This window comes from Erythrolamprus reginae, chromosome Z (genome assembly GCF_031021105.1).
Source record: "Erythrolamprus reginae isolate rEryReg1 chromosome Z, rEryReg1.hap1, whole genome shotgun sequence".
NCBI classification, from domain to species: domain Eukaryota; kingdom Metazoa; phylum Chordata; class Lepidosauria; order Squamata; family Dipsadidae; genus Erythrolamprus; species Erythrolamprus reginae.
Window position 1 is genome coordinate 4708468 of NC_091963.1, and position 26070 is coordinate 4734537.

Genomic DNA, 26070 nt, shown 5'->3' on the forward strand with positions numbered 1-26070 from the left:
TGGCAATAAATTGGAACTTTGAGGAGTGCTTTGATTCAGACCCTGATTTAGTTTGTATGTTACCTGGAACCTTGACAATGTGACTATTTTAGTTCCCAGAAATTGTGCTTGGCTGTAGTACACACACATCTGGGGGATATCAGTTAAGGAAGAGGACTAAATTTTTGACATTGGGATCACATAAAGTAGTGTTGGAAGGGACCCAAGAGATCTTCTAGTCCAAACCCCCTGCTCAAGCAGGAGACCCTGTACTAGTGAGGGCGAACCTTTAGAAACATAGAAACATAGAAGACTGACGGCAGAAAAAGACCTCTTGGTCCATCTAGTCTGCCCTTTTACTATTTCCTGTATTTTATCTTAGGATGGATATATGTTTATCCCAGGCATGTTTAAATTCAGTTACTGTGGATTTCCCAACCACGTCTGCTGGAAGTTTGTTCCAAGGATCTACTACTCTTTCAGTAAAATAATATTTTCTCATGTTGCCTTTGATCTTTCCCCCAACTAACTTCAGATTGTGTCCCCTTGTTCTTGTGTTCACTTTCCTGTTAAAAACACTTCCCTCCTGAACCCTATTTAACCCTTTAACATATTTAAATGTTTCGATCATGTCCCCCCTTTTCCTTCTGTCTTCCAGACTATACAGATTGAGTTCATTCAGTCTTTCCTGATACGTTTTATACTTAAGACCTTCCACCATTCTTGTAGCCCGTCTTTGGACCCGTTCAATTTTGTCAATATCTTTTTGTAGGTGAGGTCTCCAGAACTGAACACAGTACTCCAAATGTGGTCTCACCAGCGCTCTATATAAGGGGATCACAATCTCCCTCTTCCTGCTTGTTATACCCCTAGCTATGCAGCCAAGCATCCTACTTGCCTTTCCTACCGCCCGACCACACTGTTCACCCATTTTGAGACTGTCAGAAATCACTACCCCTAAATCCTTCTCTTCTGAAGTTTTTGCTAACACAGAACTGCCAATGAAATACTCAGATTTAGGATTCCTTTTCCCCAAGTGCATTATTTTACATTTGGAAACATTAAACTGCAGTTTCCATTGCTTTGACCATTGCTTTAGATGCCAAGTGAGAGAGAGAGAGAGAGAGAGAGAGAGAGAGAGAGAGAGAGAGAGAGAGAGATTATCACCATCATGGGTACTGCCCCATACTGTTTCAGACAAGTGGTTGTCAAAGCTCTTCTTAAAAACCTCCAGTGCATCCACAATTTCTTCAGGAAAGTTGTTCCACTGATTAATTGCCCACACTGTTATGAAGTTTCTCCTTAGCTCCAGGTTGCTTCTCTCCTTGATTAGTTTCCACCCATTGCTTCTTGTCCTGCACTATGGTGCTTTGGAGAATAAGTGCATCCCCTGTTCTTCGTGGTAGCCTTTCAAATATTGGAAGATGCTATCATGTTCACTCCTAGTCCTTCTTTTTGCACTAGACTACAAATGCCCAATTCCTATAACAGAATAAGAGAGTTGGAAAGGACCTTAGTCTTCTAGCCCAGTGATTTTCAACCTTTTTTGAGCCGCGGCACATTTTTTACATTTACGAAACCCTGGGGCACATTGAGCGGGGGGGGGGGGGGGCTAAAAAAAGGTTGGACAAAAATTATCTCTCTCTCTCTTCCTCCCCTTCACTCTATTTCTTTCTCCCTCCCTCTTTCTCTCCCTTCCTTCCTCTTTCTTTCTCTCTCTCCATCCCTCTTTCTTTTCCTTCCTCTCTTTTTTGCTCTCTCCCTCCCTACCTCCCTCTATGTCTTTCTCTCTCTCTCCTTCCCTCCCTCTCTTTCTTTCTCTCTCTCTTTCTTTCTTTCTCTTGTTTTCTCTCTCTCTCTCTTTCTTTCTTTCTCTCTCTCTCTTGTTCTCTTTCTCTCTTTCTTTCTCTCTCTCTTGCTTTCTTTCTCTCTTTCTCTCTCTTGCTTTCTTTCTCTCTGAGCTTCGCGGCACACCTGACCATGTCTCGCGGCACACTAGTGTGCCACGGCACACTGGTTGAAAAACACTGTTCTAGCCCAACCCTCTTCCCAAGCAGGGAACCCTATACCATTTCAGACAAAGTTTGTTTTAGCCTTCAGTCCCTAATCATCTTTGTTGCTCTTCTTTGCACTCGTTTTAGAGTCTAAGGATAAAATAGTTTTTTTAAAAGGATATACAACCCGTCACACAAGTACAACTGACCTGAAAAGTGGACCTGTGGGTCTGAAATTCACCACCATCCTGTGAAGACAGTGTTATAGCTCGTCCATGTCCTGCTCAGCTGATTGTAGATTTCAAAATTGAGAAATGGGTGTGTTTTGTTATCCTAGGCCAGTGTGCTTGGCACCTAAGACTGAGAGTGAAGGGGATGTGGAGTTAGAGGCTAACAGCGAACTAGAGGCTGTGGCACCCCCAGATGTGTTATTGAGTCACTCAGGAGATGACAAAGAGACACTTATAGATGCAAGGGTGCCCAGAACTATATCCAGGCAGGATTATTTGAGAAGTTTTGAATGTAAATAGCTCTATAGAATATTTGGCCACACCTTGTGGCTATATAAGGGGAGGTCTCACAAGGAATCAGTGCGAATGACAATGTTCCAGCAATAGCAAAGTGAGGACTCCATGCTTTAGAAATCATATTTTGCTTCAAGACAGCTTTAAATATCTACAATCTGCTCATCCAGGACTTCTGTCAAAATGCTGTGAGTTTCAGTGATTAATAGATCCTTAAAAGAGACTTTTAATGAGTTCTTGGATTCCGGCCTGAAAAGGTAATTAGCTGCTGCCCAGTTTTTGATAATGTTCTTTTTACCTTTAACCATTTTATGCTATGAACATTTTTTACCAACATATTGCCATCTTACACCTTTCCGGCTGTTTGTGTGTGTGTGAACTTATTTTCTGGAGTTTCCTCACTTAGACAGAATAGGCACAACCACACTTTATGGCTGTTTGCAATGTGCTGAGTAAGTGTGCTTGCAACAATTTTGATGAAAACTGTCAGTTATTTCTGGTTTCTGGCAAAACCACATGTATATCGAATCATGGCATTTCTTTTACGACTGCCACATTTGTTGAATGGCTGCCATAACATTATTTTTGGTAATTTTGTTATTGTTACAATTTACCATTGTAATTGACAAGCTTCATTATAGTGTAACTTAAGGACTATCTGAGTTAGAAAAGTCTACAAAGTCAAGAGAAAATGAAGGCTGAATTAAGTGGCTTGGAAATATAATTGACAGGTGTTGTGGCCCATCCACGTCCTGCTCAGCTGATCATGGATTCTGAGGATCGAGAGATGGGCATGTTTTGGTCAGTGTACTTGGCACATAAGTCTGATAGCAAGGTGGGCAGAGAGGATGTGGATTCAGAGACTGAAAGCCAACCAGGGTCTGTTGCGCCTCCAGAGGTGCCCATCAGTGACTCAGGAGAAAAGGAGGAGCTTCTTTTTTTACGGTATAATTTTTTTTTATTTTTCTCCACCATAAAATAAAACAATATATGGTTATAAACACAACAACAATGCTTAAAATCAATAATATACAAACTTTTCTCATTACTCACTCCAGATAATTTTGATAAAGAAGAGACATATTTAATTATACATATAATTACTGCAGCTAGGATTGTATATGCACAATGTTGGAAATTAAATAGGATACCAACGGAAAGAGAAGTTTTGAGAAAAATTATGGCGTGTGCAGAGATGAGTAGATTGACTTTGAAACTTAAAGATAAACAAGACTCATATTATTATAAAATTTGGGGGAAGTTTTATGATTGGATAGAAAATTAAGAGATATATTATGTATTATTAGTAATTGGCTAATTTTGGAAAATTAGAAACAAGTGAATTTGATTTAAGCTTTGCAAACCAGATGGCAAAGATGAGAAATGGTGGTAGCACTATACAGTGGTACCTCGAGATACGAGTTTAATTCGTTCCGGACCTGGGCTCTTAAGTCGAGCAGCTCTTATCTCGAACGACTTTTCCCCATAGGAATTAATGTAAATAATTTAAATTGGTTCCAGCCCTCAAAAAACTCACAAAGTTAGTCTAAATTATGCTGAAAGACATGTTTTTAATGAAGAAATGTACATGTACATATAAATGAATAATGAAGTTTCTTTCACTTAACTTGTAAACTTTCTTAAACTTTTAAATTTACATATGTTCAACTTCTCTGCCACCCAATCCTGTAGGACAGAGGTCCCCAACCCTTTTTGCACCAGGGACCGGCTTTAAGCGATCAAGAGAGGAATGGGTGAATGAATGGACGGAGGGTGGGAAGGAAGGAAGGAAAGAGGGAAGGGACAGGAACAGAGGAAGGAAGCAAGGAAACTTATGAAAGGGGAGAGTAAGAGAGGAGTGAAGGGAGGGAGGGAGGGAAGAAGGTGGGAAGGAGAAAGAAAAGAAGAAATAGAGGAAGGGAAGGTAAAAGAGAGAAAGAAAAAGAGCAAGAAAGAAAGAAAGAAAGAAAGAAAGAAAGAAAGAAAGGGGGAAGGGACAGGAACAGAGGAAGGAAGCAAGGAAACTTATGAAAGGGGAGAGTAAGAGAGGAATGAGTGAAGGGAGGGAGGGAGGGAAGAAGGTGGGAAGGAGAAAGAAAAGAAGAAATAGAGGAAGGGAAGGTAAAAGAGAGAAAGAAAAAGAGCAAGAAAGAAAGCTGCAAGCACCCCCCCGAGCCCCCCAGGCCGGCTGCAACCTTTTAAAACATGCGCGCCGCTTCGCAGCTGTCTCCTGAAGCCGAACGCGGAAGTTAGCGTTTGGCTTCAGGAGATAGCTCCTTGGCGCTTGTATCTCGAATTTGGGCTTGTAAGTAGAACAAAAATATCTCTCCCCTCCCAGCTCTTATCTCGAGTTGCTCTTAAGTAGAGCAGCTCTTATGTCGGGGTTCCACTGTATAATGATATAACACAAAATTTACCTATTGTTTAGATTTAAACATATAGAACTTTATTCTATGATGTAGGTTACATTTTATGAACAGTTTCTTTTACTAAAGATATATATATATATAGATAATTTTTAATTAACTATATGATATAAGATTAAATTTAGACAAATTTAAATTTAAACTCATTCTTTACATTGTTATAACCTTTAGTAGTAAGACGGTGAGGGAAACATTTCAATTTAGAATTTTAAGAATTGCTAATATTGTATAAAATTAACAGAAAATTTTATACAGGAAGAGAGATAAGACCTTCCATGGAGTGAGTAATGAGAAAAGAAAAGTTTGTATATGAGGAGCTTCTTCTTGATGTAAGAGTGCGCAGAAGTATTAGCAGGCAGGAATGGCTAAGCAGGAAAAGATCTATAGGTGAATAGCTCTATTGAACAATTAGTCACACATTCTAGCTATATAGGGGGTTATGCTTGGGATGGGTGAGCACAGGTCAACTATATAATGTGAGTGATGAATGATCGGAGTTTGATGTGGAACTAATGAGTTTATTAGAAGAAATTTCTTATCTCCAGGCTGCCTGCCAATAAACGTAAGTCAGTGCCAAAGTGCTGGCTGTGATATCAAAAAAGAATTAACTATGGACTTTATATCTTTTCTTGGATGACAGCTAGCTAACACACACACACACACACACACACACACACACACACATTCCTTGCTTATTACTGCATTTTGCAAACCTTTCTACTTTATCAAATATTAGAATTATATGTTTAAAAATTTGCAAACTTCGGGTGTGTAGACCCATTTCTTGAAGAGCTCATCATGGAGTCAGAATAACAGGAAGGCAATCTCTTTGTTTGGGGAATCGTTTAAAAAAATTCAAGACTGTCACAACAAATATTTTATTCTCAATATCTTTTTTATAATTACATTTGCTTTTTTTTGCTTTTTTAATAACATAGATCCTCAAACTCCACAGTGAAAAAAGAAGAAGGCACAGAGCACAGTTTCAACGCAAAAAGAGATATTTACATCAGTTTTAGAAGCAAATCTTGGCCATTAGGTTTCTACCGCCTGACAAATGAAAACAAAAGAGAGAGAGAGATGCTTGACTCATTCATTCAGCTAATACATTCATATATTTTTTTGGACAATCAGGAGAAAACAAACAACAAAATATTTTTGTGCAGAAGAGCAACTGGGAACTTTTCCCACAACCACAAAATGTTGTGAAACTGGGATTCAAAAATATCAGTCCATAGGATCTTAAGTCAGTTACTCCAAAGTAAATTCACTCTCCCAGTGGGCTTAAAGGTAAAGGTTCCCCATGTACATATGTGCTAGTCGTTCCTGACTCTAGGGGGCGGTGCTCATCTCCGTTTCAAAGCTGAAGAGCCAGCGTTGTCTGAAGACGTCTCCGTATTCATGTGGCCGGTGTGATTAAATGCAGAAGGCGCACGGAACGCTGTTGTTACCTGTCCACCAAAGTAGTCCCCATTTTTCTACTTGCATTTTTCATGTGCTTTCGAACTGCTAGGTTGGCAGAAGCTGGGACAAGTAACAGCAGCTCACCCCGTTACGTGGCACTAGGCATTCGAACCGCCGAACTTTCTGATGTATTAATTCACAGGTAGTACTAAATCTGCAAACAGTTGATTTAGTAACCGTTTGAAATTAGAACAGTGCAGGAAAAAGCGGATTATGACCAGTGAAGGGTTGCCAGCTCCCGCCGCTAATGGTGTACTTCTGCGATCCCAATGCGCGCCTGTGCGTGCCTGAGCAAAATCTCGTGGGGGGGGGGGACATGCACATGAGCGAGATTTTGGCTACTTTTTTTGCTTCTGCGCATGCACAGAAGCACAAAATCGCCAAAATCTTGCTCTTGCACGCTTTTTTTCACAATTTTTTTATTCCTGCGCATGTGCAGAAGCATAATCTCATTTGGGTGTGTGCACATGAGAATCAGGAACACAGAGCTGTGCGCACAGCTCCATTTTTCCTACTGGAGCTATAGTGTGGCCCATACGGGAAGGAACCCAATACTGGTTATGACCATTTTTCACACTTACAACCGTTGCAGCGCGCCATGGACACTTACATGATCAATATTTGGATGCCTGGCAACTGTCTCATATTTATGACGGTTGCATGGAGAGGCATTTGATTTCCCCTTTTGAGACCTTTTGACAAGCAAAGTCAGTGAGGAAGCCAGATTCACTTAACGAAGAACTTGACTCGCTTAACAAGAGTGATTATTCACTTAACAACTGGGGGTAGAAAGGTCGTAAAATGGGGCAAAAGTCTCTTTAACAAATGTTTACTTAACTGAGTCCATAAAATTGTATAAAATTACAAATTTGGACCATCTTTGCTTGATGGTCTACTAGTAAGACCTCTAGAAGTTAATGGAATTGACTTATCCTTTGATTTACTCTCAAGCAAAAGAAGTCTAAATTTAAATTTGCTCTAAATCAAGATTTCTCTTTTAAGAAATCTTAGGAAGAGAGATTAAACTTTTAAGGAAAAAGGATGCAATGTGTAAATTCTTCCATCCATTCACTTTTTAATTTTCTTCTATTTCCCATTTTTTTTAACCACTTGAATTTCTGTTATTTCTTCCAATTGTTTGTCCTGCATCTTATTGGGATTTTTTGTTATAGTTTTTACTGATTTTAAGTCCAGCTATTTCTCTGAAGTCTTCAATCTTTTTAATTAATTTAGGTCCTGATTCAAGTGGTTCTTCTATTATAAATGCTAGATCGTCGGCAAAGGCTTGAATTTTATATTCTTCTTTTCTAATAAATAATCCGTTGATTGCCTCATTTTTTCTGATATTTATTCATAGTTTCCAAAGTTAGTATAAATAGAAGAGGAGATAGTGGACATTTCTGTCTTTTTCAATGTCAAATAATTCCATATAATTCGGAGAAGGGCAGCATACAAGTCTAATTAATAATAATAATAATAATAATAATAATAATAATAATAATAATAATATTCCTCATTCACAATAACTTCACTGTGTTTCCCCCAAAATAAGACTCTGCCTTTATAGTTTGTTGAACCCTGAAATAAGCGCTTGGCCTTATTGGCATGCACTGAAAAGCCCAACTGGGCTTATTATCAGGGATGTCTTATTTTTGGGAAAACAGGGTAGCTTTTTGTTTTGTATAAATCGTTTCTATCACTTTTATAAATTTCATCCCAAATTTCATTATATCAAGTTGCCAAATCATAAATTTCCAGTTAATGTTGTCGAAAGCTTTTTGGGCATCATGGAAAACCAGCACTGCCTGCTTTTCAAGATGTTCCTCATAGTAACCAAGCGTATTAGTTTTTAAAATTTGCTCTTGACTTACAATCACAATTGAGCCCAAAATTTCCATTGCTAAGCAAAACAGCTGAAGGGTGAGTTTTGCTCCATTTTAGGATCTTTCTTTGCCATGGCTGTTAAGTGACGGCAATTAACACGGCAAAATTTAGTGACATGGTAGTTAACTGAATCTAACTTCTCCATTGACTTTGAAGGTCGCAAAAGGGGATCACACAACTCTGGGCAACTGTCATAAATATTGTTGTGATTCCGTCTGAGGCCCCTCAGGGAACGGCTGATCCTCTGCCGGCTTCCTGCTCAGAGGGGGAGGATGAGGAACAGGAGGTTCAGGCAGATGGGGAGGAGGAATCTCAGGCTGAGGGAGAGGGAGGACAGCCAGAGTCCCCCGAGGGGGAGCTCTCCCCAGCAAGCAGCCTGGATTCCTTAGATGAAAATGCACAAGCAATCATCGATCTCCGGCAGAGAAGAGCAACACAACGAAGGGGACAATTAGCCAGGTACTTTCAGCACTAAAGAGGCAACAGCTGGGTTTGGGTGTGGTGCTCTCTGGAAAGGCTGAAAAGGCAGACCCACCCTTCCTGGCTTGTGGAGTATTATCTTTGGGAGTCCTGGGACCTGGCTGTGATCTTTGGCGTCTTGGAATTCTGGTTTGTGACTTTGAATACTGAAACCTTGGGGGGGGGAAAGGTGTGGGTCTTATTCTCTACAGTGGTGGGTGTGCCAGCAAGAAGTCTGCTGTATTGTCTGGCCGTCAGGACTCTGCTGTGAAGTCTCATAGCCTGCCTGTTGGGAAGAACAGGTTTTTCTCTGTGTTTATTTTTCAAACTATAAAGTGCTTTTGCTTTTACCAGCGTGTCTGGCTGCTTTTTCCAGTTGGTGTTGAAGTCTGGGGGCACCCAGACAGAACAAATATGTGTCAGTTGCCAATCATGTTTTGATCACATGACCATGTGGGGGGTGGACTGAAATGGTCGGAAGTGTGAAAAATGATCATAGGTCCACTTTTTCAGTGTTTTATAACTTTGAACAGTCACAAAAGTGGTTTTCAGCTGGTTTTGACAGATTCTGGCGAATTGGTAGCGGAAATTTTGAGTATTTCGGAGAACTGCCAAATACAACCTCTGGCTGACCATGCCCCCTCTGCCTCCTGAGTCCCAGCAGATTGGGAGGAAATGTGATTTTCCAGTTTCCTTCCTGCCACACCCACCAAGCCACACCCACAGAACCAGTAGTAATTTTTTGAATTAATTAATTAAAATTTTGAATTAGTCACTAAATGAATGGTTGTAAGTTGAGGACTGCCTGTGTTCACCTCTTTTGTCCATTTTCCCTTTATTTGTAACAAAAGGTATGTTGTGTGCATTTCTTGTTACAATTTTAGACATTTTAGTTGAGGATTGTACCACAAAATTGGAACGGACTTGGTTTCAATCTTTCCCAGAAATGGTCCTCAGATTCTTGCTGTCCTACCCAACTATTTTAACTTCACGATCTCTGAGTTTGGTGGGTTTTCTTTCATTACACAACTAGGTAACAACTAGGTAACAACTAGGGCTAGAAAGGAAGGGGATTTGCTTTTTGTTTATCTACACAAGTGACTTATCCTCTCAATGTTAGTGGAGATGTGATTTTCTCCTTAATAACTCCTTGATTAAGGTTTTGCTTTCTGCTCAATCATTTGTCTGGTGTTAATCCCCGTTTATCTGGCTTTCTCTTTCTAGGGGGTTCTAGATGCTCTTTAAAGGAAAGGGAGGAAGGGAGGGATTGTAGAAGAAAGAGAGGAAGGAAGGGGGGAAGTAGAAGGAAGGCAGCAAGGAGAGGAGGGAAGAGAGAGGTAAGAGGAGAGGAAAGAAAGGTGGAAAGAAAGACAGGAGAGCAAGGCAAGGCATAAGAGGAGAGGGAAGGAAAGGAATCACGGAAGGAAGGAAAGGAAGCAAGAAAAAGAGAGAGAGAGAGGAGAGGGGAAGGAAGGAATAGGTAAGAGGAGAAAAGAGGGGAGGAAAGAAAGGACAGACGGATGGGCAGAAGGAAGGAAGGAAGGAAGGAAGGAAGGAAGGAAGGAAGAGACAGGAGAGGGGAAGGAAGGGAATAGGTAAGAGGAGAAGATATGGAAGAAAGAGGGAAGGAAAGAAGGAAGAGAGAGAGAGAGATAGGAGAGGGGAAGGAAGGAATAGGTAAGAGGAGGAGAGGGAAGGAAGGAAGGAAGAGGGAAAAAGAATGGAAGGGAAAGAAGGAATAGATAAGAGGAGAGAAGAGGGGAGGAAAGAAAGAAGGACAGATGGATGGACAGAAGGAAGGAAGGAAGGAAGGGACAGATAAGAGAGAGGAAGGGAGGGAATAGGTAAGAGGAGAGGAGATGGAAGAAAGAGGGAAGGAAAGAAGGAAGAGAGAGAGAGAGATAGGAGAGGGGAAGGAAGGAATAGGTAAGAGGAGAGGGGAGAAAGGAAGGAAGAAGTTGCTCAACAGAGGAAGGGGTGCAGTCTAGCAATGCACTGGTATTGACAGCTTTCCCAAGCTGTCAATACCAGGACAATTTGAATTCAGCCTGTCCATTGTTCAAATCCCCCTTTACTGCAGATTCTACACCAAATACACAAGTGAGTTTGAGCGCAAGCCAAAATGAAAACCTCAGTTGAGAGATAAGTTGCTTCCCAGAGAAACCTTGAGGCTCACCCTGGAGAACCAAAGAATGATATGGCAATGGCTGTACGGCATTTTATCCTGCCCTTTTTTTACACAGGTAGTCCTTGACTTACAGCAGTTCATTTAGCGACCGTTCAAAGTTAAAATGGCACTGAAAAAAAAAAAACTTTTCCATCGCTTTATCCCCGTGGTCCCGTGACCCAAATTCAGAAGTGTGGCACCTGTCTTGTATTTATGACGGATACAGCGTCCCAAGGCCATGGGATCTGCTTTTATGACCTTCTGACAAGCAAAGTCAACGGGGAAGCCAGGTTCATTTAACAACCTGGTTACTCATTTATCAGCTGCAGTGGCTCACTTAACAACCGTGGCAAGGAATGTCACAAAATGGGGCAAAACTCACTTAAGAGATTTCTCACTTAGACACAGAAATGTTGGGCTCAGTTGTGGTCGTTAAGTCGCAGACTCCCTGTAGTAGAAAGCAAAATTGCAGGTTGGAAGGAGCAGGTGCAAAATATATATATATATATATATCACACTGTTCAATGTGTAGGAAGCAACATAAAGCGTTTTTTCTTTTTTTTTCTTTCCCCGAACTTTTTATTAAACATAATTTCTTCCAGTTTCTTAGTTGCAGTGAGCATTTGCTCCTTACCATTTTAATAAAATAGGATAATGTCCTCTTTAAGGTATCCACACACACAAACACACACATATGGAGTCACGCCAGTTAGAGAGGATCTTGTAACAGGGAGGAGAGATTCACACAGCCCACGAGACACAACAATAGTCCTCTGGAGATGTCGTGCATTATACAGAGTCTCGCGGGGGATAGAAAAAGCAACAGACAGTGTTGGCTGAGTTCGGCTGAGAAGCAGCTACGCCAAAGAAGGAACTCTGGGTGAAGGCGAGGGCTAGAAGGACTCCCGTCTTCCTTCCAAGCCTTAATAAAATTGAACAATTTTTTCTGCCCTCTTTTTAAAAACAAAACTAGTAATAGTGGCCAATCATAGAAAATACCCCAGCTGTGCAAAATAGGGGGAAGAAAGAAAAAGAGGGAGGAAGGGAGAGGGGCATAAAGAGGGAGGGAAGGAGGGAGGAGAAAGGAAAGAAAAAATTAAAGAGGAAGGAAGGAAGGAGATAAAGAGAGGGAGAAAGGGAGAAATGGAGGGAAGGGAGGAAAAGAGAAAAAAATGAAAGGAAGAAAGAGGAGAAAGAGAGAGAGGAAGAAAGAGAAGGAGAGAGGAAGGTAGGGAAGGAAGAAGGAAGATAGGGGAAAAAAGAAGGAGGAAAGGAGAGAAAGGGAGGAAAAAAGGAAGAGATGGAAGGAAGGAAAGAAAGGAAAGAGATAAAAATGAAAGGGAAAGGAAAGAAGAGAGGGAGGAGGGAAGAAAGAGCAGGAGAGATGAGGGAAGGAAAGTAAGAAAAAAATGAAGGAGAGAAAGGGAGGGAGAAAGGAAGAGATGGATGGAAGGAAAAGAGATAATATGAAATGGAGAAGAAGAAAGAAGAGAATGAGAAGGAGGAGGGAACGAAGGAGAGGAAGAAAGGAAACAAAAAGGGAAGGAAGAAAAGAAAGAAAGGGAGGGAGAATGGAAGAGATGGAGGGAAGGAAGGAAAAGAGAAAAAATGAAAGGAAGAAAGAGGAGAAAGAGAGAGGAAGGAAGAGAAGGAGAGAGAAAGGTAGGTAGGGAAGAAGGAAGGAAGATAGGGGGAAAAGAAGGAAGAAAGGAGAGAAAGGGAGGGAGAAAGGAAGAGATGGAAGGAAGGAAAGAAAAGAGATAAAAATGAAAGGGAAAGGAAAAAAGAGAGGGAGGAGAGAAGAAAGAGCAGGAGATATGAGGGAAGGAAAGTAAGAAATAAAAATGAAGGAAGGAGAGAAAGGGAGGGAGAAAGGAAGAGATGAATGGATGGAAGGAAAAGAGATAATATGAAATGGAAAAGAAGAAAGAAGAGAACGCGAAGGAGGAGGGAACGAAGGAGAAAGGAAGGAAGGAAGGAAAGAAAGAAAGAAAGGGAGAAGAGAAAAGAAGAGATGGAGGGAAGGAAGGAAGGAAAAGAGATAAAAATGAAAGGGAAAGGAAGAAAGAAGGGAAAGAAAAGGATGAGGGAAGGAAGAGAAGAAGAGAGGAAGGAAGGAAGGAAGGAAGGAAGGAAGGAAGGAAGGAAGGAAGGAAGGAAGGAAGGAAGGAAAGGCAGATGGCTCTCTTAGGACCCTCCAAAGAACTTCTTCCTCCAATTACATAACCCATCTGCCCTTTTGGGGCGAAACCTGCCTTGATAACATGCCACACACACCCCTCACTTTTTGATCAAAAGTCCACCCAAATCCTCCCTTTGAAGTCCTCCCCCTTCACCCTATATTTCTGTGACTTGTTAACCATGAAAGGAGTTGTTTGGCAGAAAAAAAATCATCTCTGGAATTAATTGGCACTTAATGTCGGGAAATACATACATCTATCTCTACATTAGTTCTATTTTTTAAAAGAAAAAAACCCCAAGAAAAGAAAGAAAAAATAGCCTGTCTTAAAAAATATAACATTATGGTACTGGGATGGCCCTTTTAGAAGATTTCACAGCTTACCAAAACAAACAAAACGAAACTACAACAACAAAACAATTCAGATAATTCCCCAAAAGAGGGAAAATCGGAGACCCTCCGCTTGTAGGGTTGGGGGGTTTCCCATCTGAGAAAGGAGGTGGCCTCAGCCAATTCTGGTAGGATCCGTCTCTGCAACCACAATGACCACCAGCATTGGGAGGAGGAGGGGGGGGTCATTCCCGGCTCAGTGTTTTTGCGACGTTCTTGGTCCCAAAAAAGAGGACACCAAGATTTTGGGATCCAGAAGCATTTGGATATGAGACACCCAACTTAATGAGATGTTCTTGACTCATGGCCCCCATCTTGGAAACCCCAAGAATTCTGTCAACGGCACCAGAGAAATGAGAAAAGGAAATAGATGGGAGGATTATTTTTCAGCTCTTGGGACAAACAGGTGTATCGAGGTGATTGTGGTCTGCAGGGCCTTGTTTCCTCTAGGTCAGTGGTTCTCAAGCCTTCTAATGCCGCGACCCCTTAATACCGCTCCTCATGTTGTGGTAACCCCCAACCATAAGTCTAGCGCCACTTCTCCCAACAGAGCTTGAAGCTGATTGGCAGGAAGGTGAGAGGGACACCCCCCACTGTAAATCCCTGATTGGTCGGATTGTAAACATATGTTCCAAGGCGCCAGAATAGAAGCTTTTGTTCCTAACACCGTGGGAAATGTGTCTTTTCCCTTTTTGTCTTAGGCGACCCTTGTGAAATGGTTGTTTGCCCCCCCCAAAGGAGTCCCAACTAGTGAAGGGCTGCCATCTTTGGCGCTACTGTGTGCTCTCCGAGGCCATTATGGGTGTGTGAGCATTGGGCGGGCGCACATGGGCTTGTTGGCGTGAGATTTGGCTTCTGCGCATGTGCAGCAAGAGAAATTTTGCACAAGGACACACACATGAGTGAGATTTCGGTGATTTTTGCTGATATTTTTGCTTCCAGCCCTTGTGCAGCAAGAGAAACCTCACACAAGGACACACACGAGTGAGATTTCGGTGATTTTTGCCGATAATTTTTTTGCTTCTAGCCCTTGCGCAGCAAGAAAAACCTCGCATAGGGACACACGCGTGAGCAAGATTTCGGTGATTTTTGCCGATAATTTTGCTTTTGCACATGCACAACAAGAGAAATCTCACACAAGGACACACATGAGTGAGATTTCGGTGATTTTTGCCGATACTTTTTTTGCTTCCAGCCCTTGCAGAAATCTTGCATAAAGACACACGTGTGGGCAAGATTTCAGTGATTTTTGCCGATAATTTTGCTAATGCACATGCGCAGCAAGAGAGACCTCGCACACATGTGAGTGAGATTTCGGTGATTTTTGCTGATATTTTTGCTTCCGCACATGTGCAGCCAGAGAAATCTCACACAAGGACACTTGCGTGAATGAGATTTTGGTGATATTTTTGCTTCCGTGAAAAAAAACAACCGTGGAAATCTCTGAAATCTCACTCACGTGAGCATCTTCCTGTGAGATTCCACATGCTGAACATGCGCAGGAGCCAAATCTCATATGGGTGCGCAGGGGTGCACTTCGGGGATACGCAGCTGGGTGGTCATCCTGAAAATCACTACCGGAACGTAGCATTTTACCGTCCCAGTGGAAGGCCAGCAGTGGCCCCGACTCCCAGGTTGAGAACCACTGACCTAGATGGAACATATTTTTTGGAGGGGGGGGGGGTCTTCTCTTCCACCCATCAGAGATGACAAGCTCCAGAACCCCAGGAACGTCCCATCAAAGGAGGGAGGATTTCTTTAGTTATTTATTTTTTGAAAAAGGCAGATGGAAGTATCACCCCAAAAGCCATCCTATTTAAGACTAAATGTGGCCCTTTCGTGGTGTCTGAAGTGAAGGTTCATTGTTCTTTGTCTCCTTGGGGAGGGCATGATGGTGGGTGGTGGGAGAAGAAGTGTGTATGTGTGTGTGTGTGTTTAGTGTGTGTGTGTGTGTGTCTTACGGGCTCATGTGGCCAAGTTCTCGGCGTTGACGCTGGACATCCGGATCTGCGAGCTGCTCTTGCTCAAGATGGAGAGTTGAGTCCCGCCGTTGACGCCGCTGCTGGCCAGGGAAGGGTGGCGGTGTTTGAAATCCACAGCAAAATAACGGTTGACTTTCCAGCTCCGCCATTTTCTCTTGATTTCGGACTGCACCTTGAGGGAGAAACTTTAAGAGGTCATTTTTTTCAATGTACTCGGACGTCAAGGGGGAAGGGGCACATTCTGCTCATACGCAAATTTCAAAACCACTAAGGAGTAAAAGATGCTGAGCTGGAGGTTTGCAGGAGGGTAGAGAACTGGAGAAGCAAGGGTTAACCGTTCAATGAGAATATTTACAGCACAGGGTTTAACTTTGGGGTCCTTGGTGCTCTTCCACTTTTAATGACCCAACTAGGTTACGGTACTTCATCAGTAATGTAATAATAATAATAATAATAATAATAATAATAATAATAGTAATAGTAATAGTAATAGTAATAGTAATAGCAATAGCAATAGTAATAGTAATAGTAATAATCATTATTATTATTATTATTATTATTATTATTATTATTATTATTATTGTATAGAGAAATAGAGAAATTAGTGAAATACGAAGATCTAAAAATTGAGCTGCAACAACTCTGGCATAAGCCAGTGAAAGTGGTCCCAGTGGTACTTGGCACGCTGGGCACAGTACCAAAGAATCTCAGTGGACATTTGAAAACCATCGGAATTGACAAAATCTCCATCTGTCAATTGCAAAAGGCCACTTTACTGGGATCGGCAAACATAATTCGCCGCTACATCACGCAGTCCTAGGTGCTTGGGAAGTGCCCGACTGGTGATGAAATACGAAATCCAGCATAGTGATCTCGTTTGCTGTGTTGTATTGATATAATAATAATAATAATAATAATAATAATAATAATAATAATAATATTCCTATACATATGCATGAATCTAAACAAGTCCATCAGAAGTAAGCCAAATGAGAGATTTGTCCACATGGAGTATGTCTGTGTGCCTGTGTGCCCAATTGTTCCAGGTGGAGGACCATCAATGGCTTTATCTCCTACTGCATCCTTGACTCCACCAAGCCTACCATCCCCAGATCGTTCTGTAAACCTGAATCAATCACCTGACCACGATGGCTCTGAAGTCTCTAGCAAGGATGACAACTGAGCAATATTATAGGTAGCCTCCTCTACTTACAACCATTTGTTTAATGGCCGTTTGAACTTGCAATGGTAGTGGGAGAAATGATGTAGGATGGGTTTTTTCACACTTACAAAAGTGACCGTGGCCACATCCCCTGGACACGTGATCAACATTCGGATGCCTGGCCGTTCATATTTATGATGCTTGCAATCTCCTTGGGGGAGGGGGGGGCACGTGATCCTCTTTTGCAAACTTAGTCAATGGGGAAGCCAGATTGCTACAGTTGTTAAGTGATCACTGTGATTGTTAAATCAGTAACCCAGTTCTTAAAATCTGACTTTGCTTGTCAGGAGGTCAGGTGACCTGGGATTCTGCAACCATTGTAAGGTTCTGAATTTTGATCATATGATCGTGCGTTTATCAGGAATTGCATCTTCGGAAGCCCTATTCGCAGCTCGGCGGCATCTCTCTGCAATTCTTTCACTATGCGGAGTGAGGGATCGAGTGTGGAATTCGAGTGGTTCAGCTAAAGTTGTCCATGGGATCTTGAGACAGGTCATTTTCTCAGGGGCGGGGGGAATCTCAGGGAGGCAGGGGTGAGGTGGGGCCAGGCAAGAAAGGCAGGGTCAGGCCCAGGCAATTCAGCCGGTTCGCCAAATAGCACATAAAATTAACAATTGGTTTTAGCGAACCAGTGCGAACTAGCTTAATCTCACCACTGGGTCACGGGGATACTATAATAACTGTAAGTGTGGAAAATGACCTTAAAAGTCACCTCTGTCTTCAAGCGTGGGGGAACTGAGACATTTCCCCCTGCCTATGTAGTTCTAGTGCATGGCATGACTGTATGTATGTTTTTATATTGGGGTTCCTTGCTTTTAGATTTTTAAATGTACAATTGTTATCTTAGATTTTAATTATTAGATTTGTCAATATATATTGTTTTTGTCACTGTTGTGAGCCGCCCCGAGTCTGCGGAGAGGGGCGGCATACAAATCTAATAAAATAATAATAATAATAATAATAATAATAATAATAATCGGCGGAATTCAGCCGGTTCGGACCGATTCAACAGGATGTTAATTTTACACCTATGTTGGTAGTTGTAAGCACTGACTCACCCCACCAGTCTCCACATGGCCCATTTTGGGTGCAAGGTAAGTGTAGGGCCTGCATGGAGGTTCTGGGAGAGCAAAAATGGCCTACTGAAAGTACTGAAAGTCCAGAAACAGGCCCATTTTTGGACTCCGGGGGGCGTTTGGAGCCTGGGGGAGCCCGTTTTCACTCTTCTGGAGGCTCGGAGAAAGCAGTAGTGAGTTGCACCCGTTACGGGCCACGCTATAGTGTAGTAGCGGAAATGGAGATACACAGACAACTCCGCATCCCTGATGCATGCACATGCCTGCCCACATGAGATTCAGTTTCTGTGCATACGGCAGAAGCAAAAGCTTGCGCACATGAGATTTTGCCAATTTTTCGTGGGGATTTTTTGTTTCCGTGCATGCGCAGAAGCAAAGAAATCGCCAAAAATTGGTGAAATCTCTCATGTATGAGTGTCCTCGCATGAGATTTTGCTTCCAGCGCATATTGATGTGCACCCACCTGCCAGATGTTCCTGTGCCAGTCCTCAGGAGTGCACTGGTAACTCCGGAGACGTGGAAACCCTTGCCTGCCTGGGGAGGGTGGAAATGTCTGTCCCCTGCCGTGGTGTAGGAGGCTGAGTAGGCCATGCCAGGCAGAGAACAGGTTGCTAAACTTTTTCAATCCCACCGCTGGACATAAGTCACTTTTCCCCAGTTCCATTGTAACTTCGAACAGCTACTAAATGAACTAAATGTCATAACTTGAGGACTACCTGCACTGACATTAAGAGAAATGCTAGTGTGACGTGGACTCTGTCTCTTACATTTTTCTTTAAACTTGTGCCTTTAAGAAGAGGTGGGCTTCAACTCCAGAATTCCCCCAGCTTCCATGAATCCCATTGCAGACACAGATGGGATTGGGGGAGTGGGGTTCATAGCACAGGGCAAGAATTTTCCCCACCACTCCTTTTTTCTTTTCCACTTAGGAATAGTGTTGGGAGAACCGGAGTTGCAAAGTTCGGGCTTGTGCCGAACTTTGCAGTGTATGGCATGCCGAACCCGAACTTTTAAAAAAGTTTGGGTAAAGTTCGGGTTTGGGTTCAGCGTTCAATTGAGCACCGTGAAACGCCGCCACTTGGGAGGGGAGTGGGGAATCCCATCGTGGGATTTTCCATCTCCTTTTGCTTGCAGCACCGCAAGCAAAAGAAGGTGGGGAATCCCACGAAGGGATTCCAGGGGCGGGACTTTGACGTCACGGAGACTCTCCCCGTTTCAGCTGGCCAGGAAGTAGTCTCCATGACATCAAAGCCCCGCCCCCGGAATCCCATCGTGGGATTCCCCACCTACTTTTGCTTGCAGCGCTGTTGCGGCATCCTTTTCTGTAAAAATAAACACCTCCTTGTTTATTTTTACAGAAAAGGATGCCGCAGTGGCTTGCTGCTGCTCGGGTTCGGGTTCGGGTTCGCCCAACACTACTTAGGAATCCTTGACTTGCGACAGGCAGTCCTCGACTTACAACCAAAATTGGGAGCAGAATTTGTAAGCAAAGTTTCTGTTCAATTTAATGACTTTTTTTTGCTATGGTTGTTCAGTGGATCCCTGCAGTTCTTAAGTGAATCATGTGGTTGTTAAGCAAATCCAGCTTCCCCATTGATTTTGCTTGTTGGAAGCCAGCTCGGAAGGTTGCAAATGGTGGTCACATGACCCTGGGAACCATCATAAGTGCATGCCAGTTGTGAAGCATCCATATTTTGATCACATGACTGTGGGGAGGTCCTCAATGAATGACCACAATTGGGACAAAAGCTTTCCTTGACAAACAAGGTGGTTGTTTAATGAATCAGATCTGAATTTGCAACCAAATTGCTATAGTTGCTAAGTGAATCATGTGGTCATTAACCGAACCCAGTTTTCCACTATTGACACCACTTGTTGGAGAGTAGCAAATGGTGTCCCTGGAATTATGCAAGCATCCAAATTTTGATCTTGTGGGAATGCCGCAATGATCATAAATCTGAGGACTGGCCATAAACGCCTCTTTTCAGCGTTGTTGTCATTTCGAACAATCGCTAAATGCATAGTTATAAGTTGAGGACTACCTGCAAATCTAACATTTCAAACACCCACAACACTTTTTTAATTAAAAAAATATCTTACCTCCCCATTCAAAAAGCAGTAGAGCACAGCGACCACGAAACCCTGAAATAAAAACAAAACAATTATTCTTCAAGGACAGCAAAGACTGACAGCCATTATTCGTATACACTCTCCCAGTCCACCCATCAGTGCCCCTCTTTCCCCCCTTCCCTCTAGGGAGGTTCTGACCCAGTACCAACTCGTACTGGGTCTCCAAGCGGCTGGGATTCGGGTTGCCCCCACAGAATGCAGGGAACTCTGTGCCACTTCGGCGTTGGCCATGCCTGTGAACTCTACACTTAACCTGGATGTGGCAGTAATATTCTTGACTTCAATCTTCCTGGAGAGGCTGGGATTTTTTTTCTTTAAGAGAATAACATAGCAGAGTTGGAAGGGACTTTGGAGGTCTTCTAGTCCAACCCTTTATTCAAGCAGGAGACTCTATAATGTTTCAGCTGTCCAATGTCTTCAGCAAGTAGTTTTTCTCACTTAAAGAAAAAATTATAGGTTCGGGAAGGGAGTCAAGATGGGCCAGGGGCCGTAGATTTATAAGATAGACATGCGAAGGGACAAAGCGTTTACCAAAAACTTGAAGGAACATGTTGGTGAGTAACCAGGAGATTATGAGTGGTTTTCTAACCTATGGGTATTGAAAACTATCAGTCAAAATGGGAGAATCTACTGAGTAATTAAATATTTCATTGCCTTAATGTTTCTTGACCTTGGCTGCTTTAAGACAGGTGAATTTCAACTCCCAGAACTCTCCAGCCAGCATCCTTTAAGAGGGGTAGACTTCAACTTCCAGAATTGCCCAGCCAATATGCTTTAACATAGGTGGACTTCAATTCCCAGAATCCCCCAGCCAGCATGCTATCTGGGAATTGGAGTCTACATATTTTCAAGTTGCTGAGGTTGAAAATAATAATAATAATAATAAATAATTTATTAGATTTGTATGCCGCCCCTCTCCGTGGACACTGGTTTACACAATCAAGTTGACGTTTTAATGACAACCCCATTCTTCCATGGGATGCTTGAAGGGAGGGAGGGAGAGAGAGAGAGAGAGAGAGAGAGAACAAGAATGAACTATTTACAGTTATATAACCCACCTGGAAGGAGCCGAGACCCAGTTCAAAAACCAAGCGCTCCCTTTTGCTGACATTCTCTGGATAAAAGGCAAACACTGTGTAGTGAATCCCAAAGAGTGGGATGAGTAGCAAGGTGGATCGGGCCAACCGCCTGTGGAGGTAAACCAAACAACGAAAGTTACATGTCCTCATTGAGCCCAGGAGTACTTCTAATCTCCTATATATTATCAAGGGCTGGAAAGAATTAGCTTGGATTTCCCATTTGAAGTCAAGCACCCTATAACAACTGTGGGGTCCTTGGCGTTTTGTTGCAGACGTTTCCCAACCCAACTAGGTAATGTCACCAGTGTTAAAAACTAGAATCCCACCCACACCCTTCCAGTACTGATGATGTTACCTAGTTGGGTCAAGAGATGTCTGCAAGAAAACAACCAAGCTCAGAGAGCACCAAAGGCCCCACAGTTCTTCTCCTTTCTCCTCCTCTCTGCAAACCTCCTTCCCTTCTAACATTGATGATATTACCTAGCTGGGTCATGAAACATTTGCAAGAAAACTACTAAAGTCCGAGAGCACCAAGGACCTCACAACCTCGAGCTACAAGAATCCTATTCTATCAGTACCCCATAATGTTAATCATCTTTTGCCTCCATTGCTGGCCTTTGCTTAGGACTAATTTCTATTTAATTTCATTTATTTTTACTTGACCTGTTCAATTCATACACTGCCCATCTCTCCATCCAATCGTGCCCAAAACTTGCTGTTGCTCAGTGAGAAATTTGTTTAAGCGAGTTTTGTCCCATTTTAAACCACTTTCCATCTCATAGTTGGTCAGTGAATCCCTGCAGGTCACACAGTTGTTAAGTCAATTTGACTCTCTGATTGATTTTGCTTGTCAGAAGGTTGCAAAAGGGGATCACAGGACCTCGGGACACTGCAACCGTCATAAGTATGAACCATTTGCCATGACTGGGAGGATTCTGCAACGGTCTTACATTTGAAAAACAATCCTAATAGTTCCCCCCCCCCACTGCCGTCATCACTAAATGAACTGTAGCCTGTATAGCCCTCATCTGTGTTGTGAGTGCTCCTTGTCATGTCAGATTCTGAGGAGATTCCCAGAACCGGGGGGGTTGCCAGCTGAAGCAGAGAGCGAGAGGGAGAAAGTGACCTGAGTCGGCCTGAGGAACCACTAGAGGGGGCTGATGTGACAACGGAGGAGTGGTCCTAGTTGGAGGATGAGGAAGACATTAGAGTGGAAAGTCAGGGGATAGACCCTCACTATAGAAGATTGCTCACAAGGCGAGAGGAGTTGCAGAATAAAAGGTACTGGTGTATTCACTGAGCCTCTTTGTGGTGTGATGTCACTTCCAGGAGTATTAAGGCAAGGGATCTTGGGTGGGCAGCAGGCAGGACAGGGTGGAACGCAGTTCCAATGGTGTAAATGAAGATGCATGCGCAGCTCCAGCTGATCGGCGGCTATCACTTCCTGGATTACTGGTCTCAGCTCGGCTCTCCTTTTTTCCCCTGCTGCTGCTGCATCTGCGCTCCTTGCTTTTTTCCTCTTTCCTCCTTCCTGACCTCGGACGAGCTTCCCTCTCTCCCGCCCAGCTTCCCTCCAGCCTCACGTGGCCACCTTCCACCTGAGGTGCAAGCAGAAGGCGTGGGTGGAAGCGTCGCTGGCAGCATTTATGCTTCTGGCAGCACCCATTCACCTAGCTACCCAGCCTGAGGCGGGAGGGCAACCCAGGAAGGAGAGCGCGGGAAACGCGAAGCAAATTGTCACCCCAGCGAGCGACACTGGTGAGGTTGTAAGTTGAGGACTTAACAGTTCACTTGAATGATGATGATCATTCAAGCCACTCACACCTGGTCACATGGCCGGAAAGCCACTCCTACCCAGTCACATGACCATTAAGCCACTCCGTCAAAATAAGCCACACCCACAGTGTGTCAGTAAAAATTTTGGCTGCCCATTACTGGGTGTGGGGATTCAACGTCGTTCAATAGAAAAGATGTGAGACTGAGGATGTGCTTGAACACGGCTTTAAAAGCATGATTTCTGCCACCACACTACTCATTTCTCTGTTGGATGCTTGCTGCCAGGGCTCCGGTGAGCAAAATTCATATGCTTAAATGACAAATGGACAGTGAAAATCTAGGAATGCTGAATTGGCTGAGTTTGATGCCTTTCCCAGACATTGTTGACATTTAGCTGTAAAGAGGAAATACTCCCTTCTTCTTGGCCATTTAAAACCTGCTTTTTGTTATGTGTGCTTATATCAATAAAGAGTTTGATTTATTCATAAAATAAAGGATTTTTGAGTTGGGGGTTTTGATTCGAGGGTCGTGCACAGAACAGTCTGCATTGGCTGCCGATCAATTTCCGGTCACAATTCAAAGTGTTGGTTATGACCTTTAAAGCCCTTCATGGCACTGGACCAGAATATCTCCGAGACCGCCTACTGCCGCACGAATCCCAGCGACCAATTAGGTCCCACAGAGTGGGCCTTCTCCGGGTCCCGTCAACTAAACAATGTCGGTTGGCGGGCCCCAGGGGAAGAGCCTTCTCTGTGGCGGCACCGACTCTCTGGAACCAACTCCCCCCAGAGATTAGAACTGCCCCTACTCTCCCTGCCTTCTGTAAACTCCTTAAAACCCACCTCTGCCGTCAGGCATGGGGGAACAGAAACACCTCCCCCGGGCATGTTTTATTTATGCATGGTATGTTTGTGTGTGCGTCTGTTAGTTTATGGGGTTCTTTTAAAGCTTGTATAAATTTTAAAGTTTTCTGATTATTTATGATTTGTTCTATTCTGTTGTGAGCCGCCCCGAGTCTTCGGAGAGGGGCGGCATACAAATCTAAATAATAAATAAATAAATAAATAAATCTTATGCCTGTCACTAAGCATGTCACCACCAGCCAATTTTATGTGTGTGTGTGTTGTTGTTGTTGTTGTTGCAGCTCTTAAGTAAAAGCAGGCGTCAAATGAACACAGTGGTTCTTTAAGCAACTCCATTGCTCACAATGGCGCTTTTGTAAATTATACAAAAATTTACATTTTTTTGTAAGAATTGAAAATTGTGCTCAGGTGTCCACAGAACACAGTAAATGGCCATAAATGCGGGCTTTGTGCCCCAAAACATGATCATGTGACCATGACGGGAGGGTGGCCATTGGAATTTTGAATCCTTGTTTGGAAGGAACCCTGGGAAGTCCGTCATAACTGTGAAGGGCCGCTAAGTCGAGATTAGCTGTATGTGAAAAGTAGAAATCAGAACTGATTTATTTTACGAGGAAGAATTGGCATGGCTCTGTAGAAACATGTACAGTGTTCCCTCGATTTCCGCGGGGGATGCGTTCCGAGACCGCCCTCAAAAGTTGAATTTCCGCGAAGTAGAGATGCGGAAGTAAATACACTATTTTTGGCTATGAATAGTATCACAAGCCTTCCCTTAACACTTTAAACCCCTAAATTGCAATTTCCCATTCCCTTAGCAACCATTCAGATTATTACTCTCCATTTTTATTTATCAAAGTTTATTAAAAAAAATTTTTTATTAAAGGCGGATGAAAGTTTGGCGATGACATATGACATCATCGGGCAGGAAAAACTGTGGTATAGGGGGGAAAACCGCAAAGTATTTTTTAATTAATATTTTTGAAAAACTGTGGTATTGACTTTTCGCGATGTTCGAACCTGTGAAATTTGAGGGAACACTGTATATCTATCACTAAAACATCACACCCAAAGGACCCTCTTGTGATATGGGTATTAGCACCAGGACTCTGTGGGTTGGGAGAGAAAGACACAATTGAACAAAAAGAGCTGTAATCTATGTTAGTGCTATGTACATAACTAGTTGGGTTTGACAATACAGTGGTCCATCGATTTTCGCGGGTTCGAACTTCGCGAAAAGTCTATACCACGGTTTTTAAAAAATATTAATTAAAAAATACTTTGCGGTTTCCCCCCCTATACCACGGTTTTTCCTGCCCGATGATGTCATATGTCATAACCAAACTTTCATCCACCTTTAATAAATATTTTTTTAAATAAACTTTAATAAATAAACATGGTGAGTAATAATCTAAATGGTTGTTAAGGGAATGGGAAATTGTAATTTAGGGGTTTAAAGTGTTAAGGGAAGGCTTGTGATACTTTTCATAGCCAAAAATGGTGTATTTACTTCCGCATCTCTACTTCGCGGAAATTCAACTTTCGAGGGCGGTCTCGGAACACATCCCCCGTGAAAATCGAGGGAACACTGTATATAAAATAAACCAACAATATATGCTTACATGTAATAGAACACTATTGCTAGTGCTATGGATTGCCATAAGGGGGAGCCAGAGGGGTGATTCCAGTCATGCGCTGCTGCCCTCATTGGGTGGGGGGAGTCGCAGTGGAGGTAGTTAGATTATGTGCTGTTTATTGAATACTTAATGGTATTTTTTATTGTCCTTCCTTTTCTAGTACTTTAGTATGATCCCTAAATAGGAAATAATTAAATAGTATGTTTTTACCCATAAATGCTTTAATCCTTCTAATCATTATCTAGAACTGAACTTTTATAGCAATGAAAGAAAATTGAGCTATTTGCCTAATCTGTTATCCTACTGAACCTTGGGGGTTCGGGACAAAACCTTAAAATGTTACTGTGCTCCTCAACAAATAATGAGGCCTATCATTTCTCCTTTTTGTGGCTATTCAAATAATGTGACTTCATCAACTGAAAAAGAGTCCAAGCACCTATTTGAAAACTTATTTTGGTTGGTAAGCCACTCCCACCCAGTCACATGATCTTTAACCCAGTGTTTCCCAAACTTGGCAACTTGAAGATATCTGGACTTCAACTCCCAGAATTCCCCAGCCAGGTTTCCTAGAGGTCAGTAAGGGGCGTGCATAAGTGCACCAGTGTGCCTTCCGTCCCCTGTCCTTATCTCATTCATCTTTTCTTCCTTTCAAATATGTTCACCTATACTTTTATATCTTTTCTTCTATTCTTTTCTTTATTTATATTACTACATATCTTTCTCTTCAACGTGTATTATGTATTGGACAAAATAAATAAATAAAATAAAAATAAATAAATAAGTCCAAATATCTTCAAGTTGCCAAGGTTGGGAAACACTGCTTTAACCCACTGCTGGTCACA

General features: G+C 42.6%; 1 protein-coding gene across 4 annotated transcripts in view; it reads right to left on the bottom strand.

The window, feature by feature from the left end:
• Window positions 1-5838: 5838 nt before the first annotated feature.
• The window catches only part of ADCYAP1R1 (ADCYAP receptor type I), a 132623-nt gene continuing 112391 nt past the window's right edge, over window positions 5839-26070 (bottom strand). The window contains exons 15-19 of one of the 4 annotated variants that reach the window (XR_011560569.1): window positions 20935-21064; window positions 19847-19888; window positions 15428-15620; window positions 11280-11345; window positions 5839-5973 (exon numbers count right to left, since the gene is read on the bottom strand). Coding sequence is in view for 3 of the 4 variants with exons in the window: in XM_070767059.1 (XP_070623160.1) it covers window positions 15432-15620; window positions 19847-19888; window positions 20935-21064 (361 nt within the window). In the remaining variant the exon portion in view is untranslated. Of the gene's footprint in view, window positions 5974-9071; window positions 11346-13720; window positions 13800-14514; window positions 15621-19846; window positions 19889-20934; window positions 21065-26070 lie in introns of those variants that run through there. The other 3 variants (XM_070767059.1, XM_070767060.1, XM_070767058.1) reach the window with 3 other exon arrangements.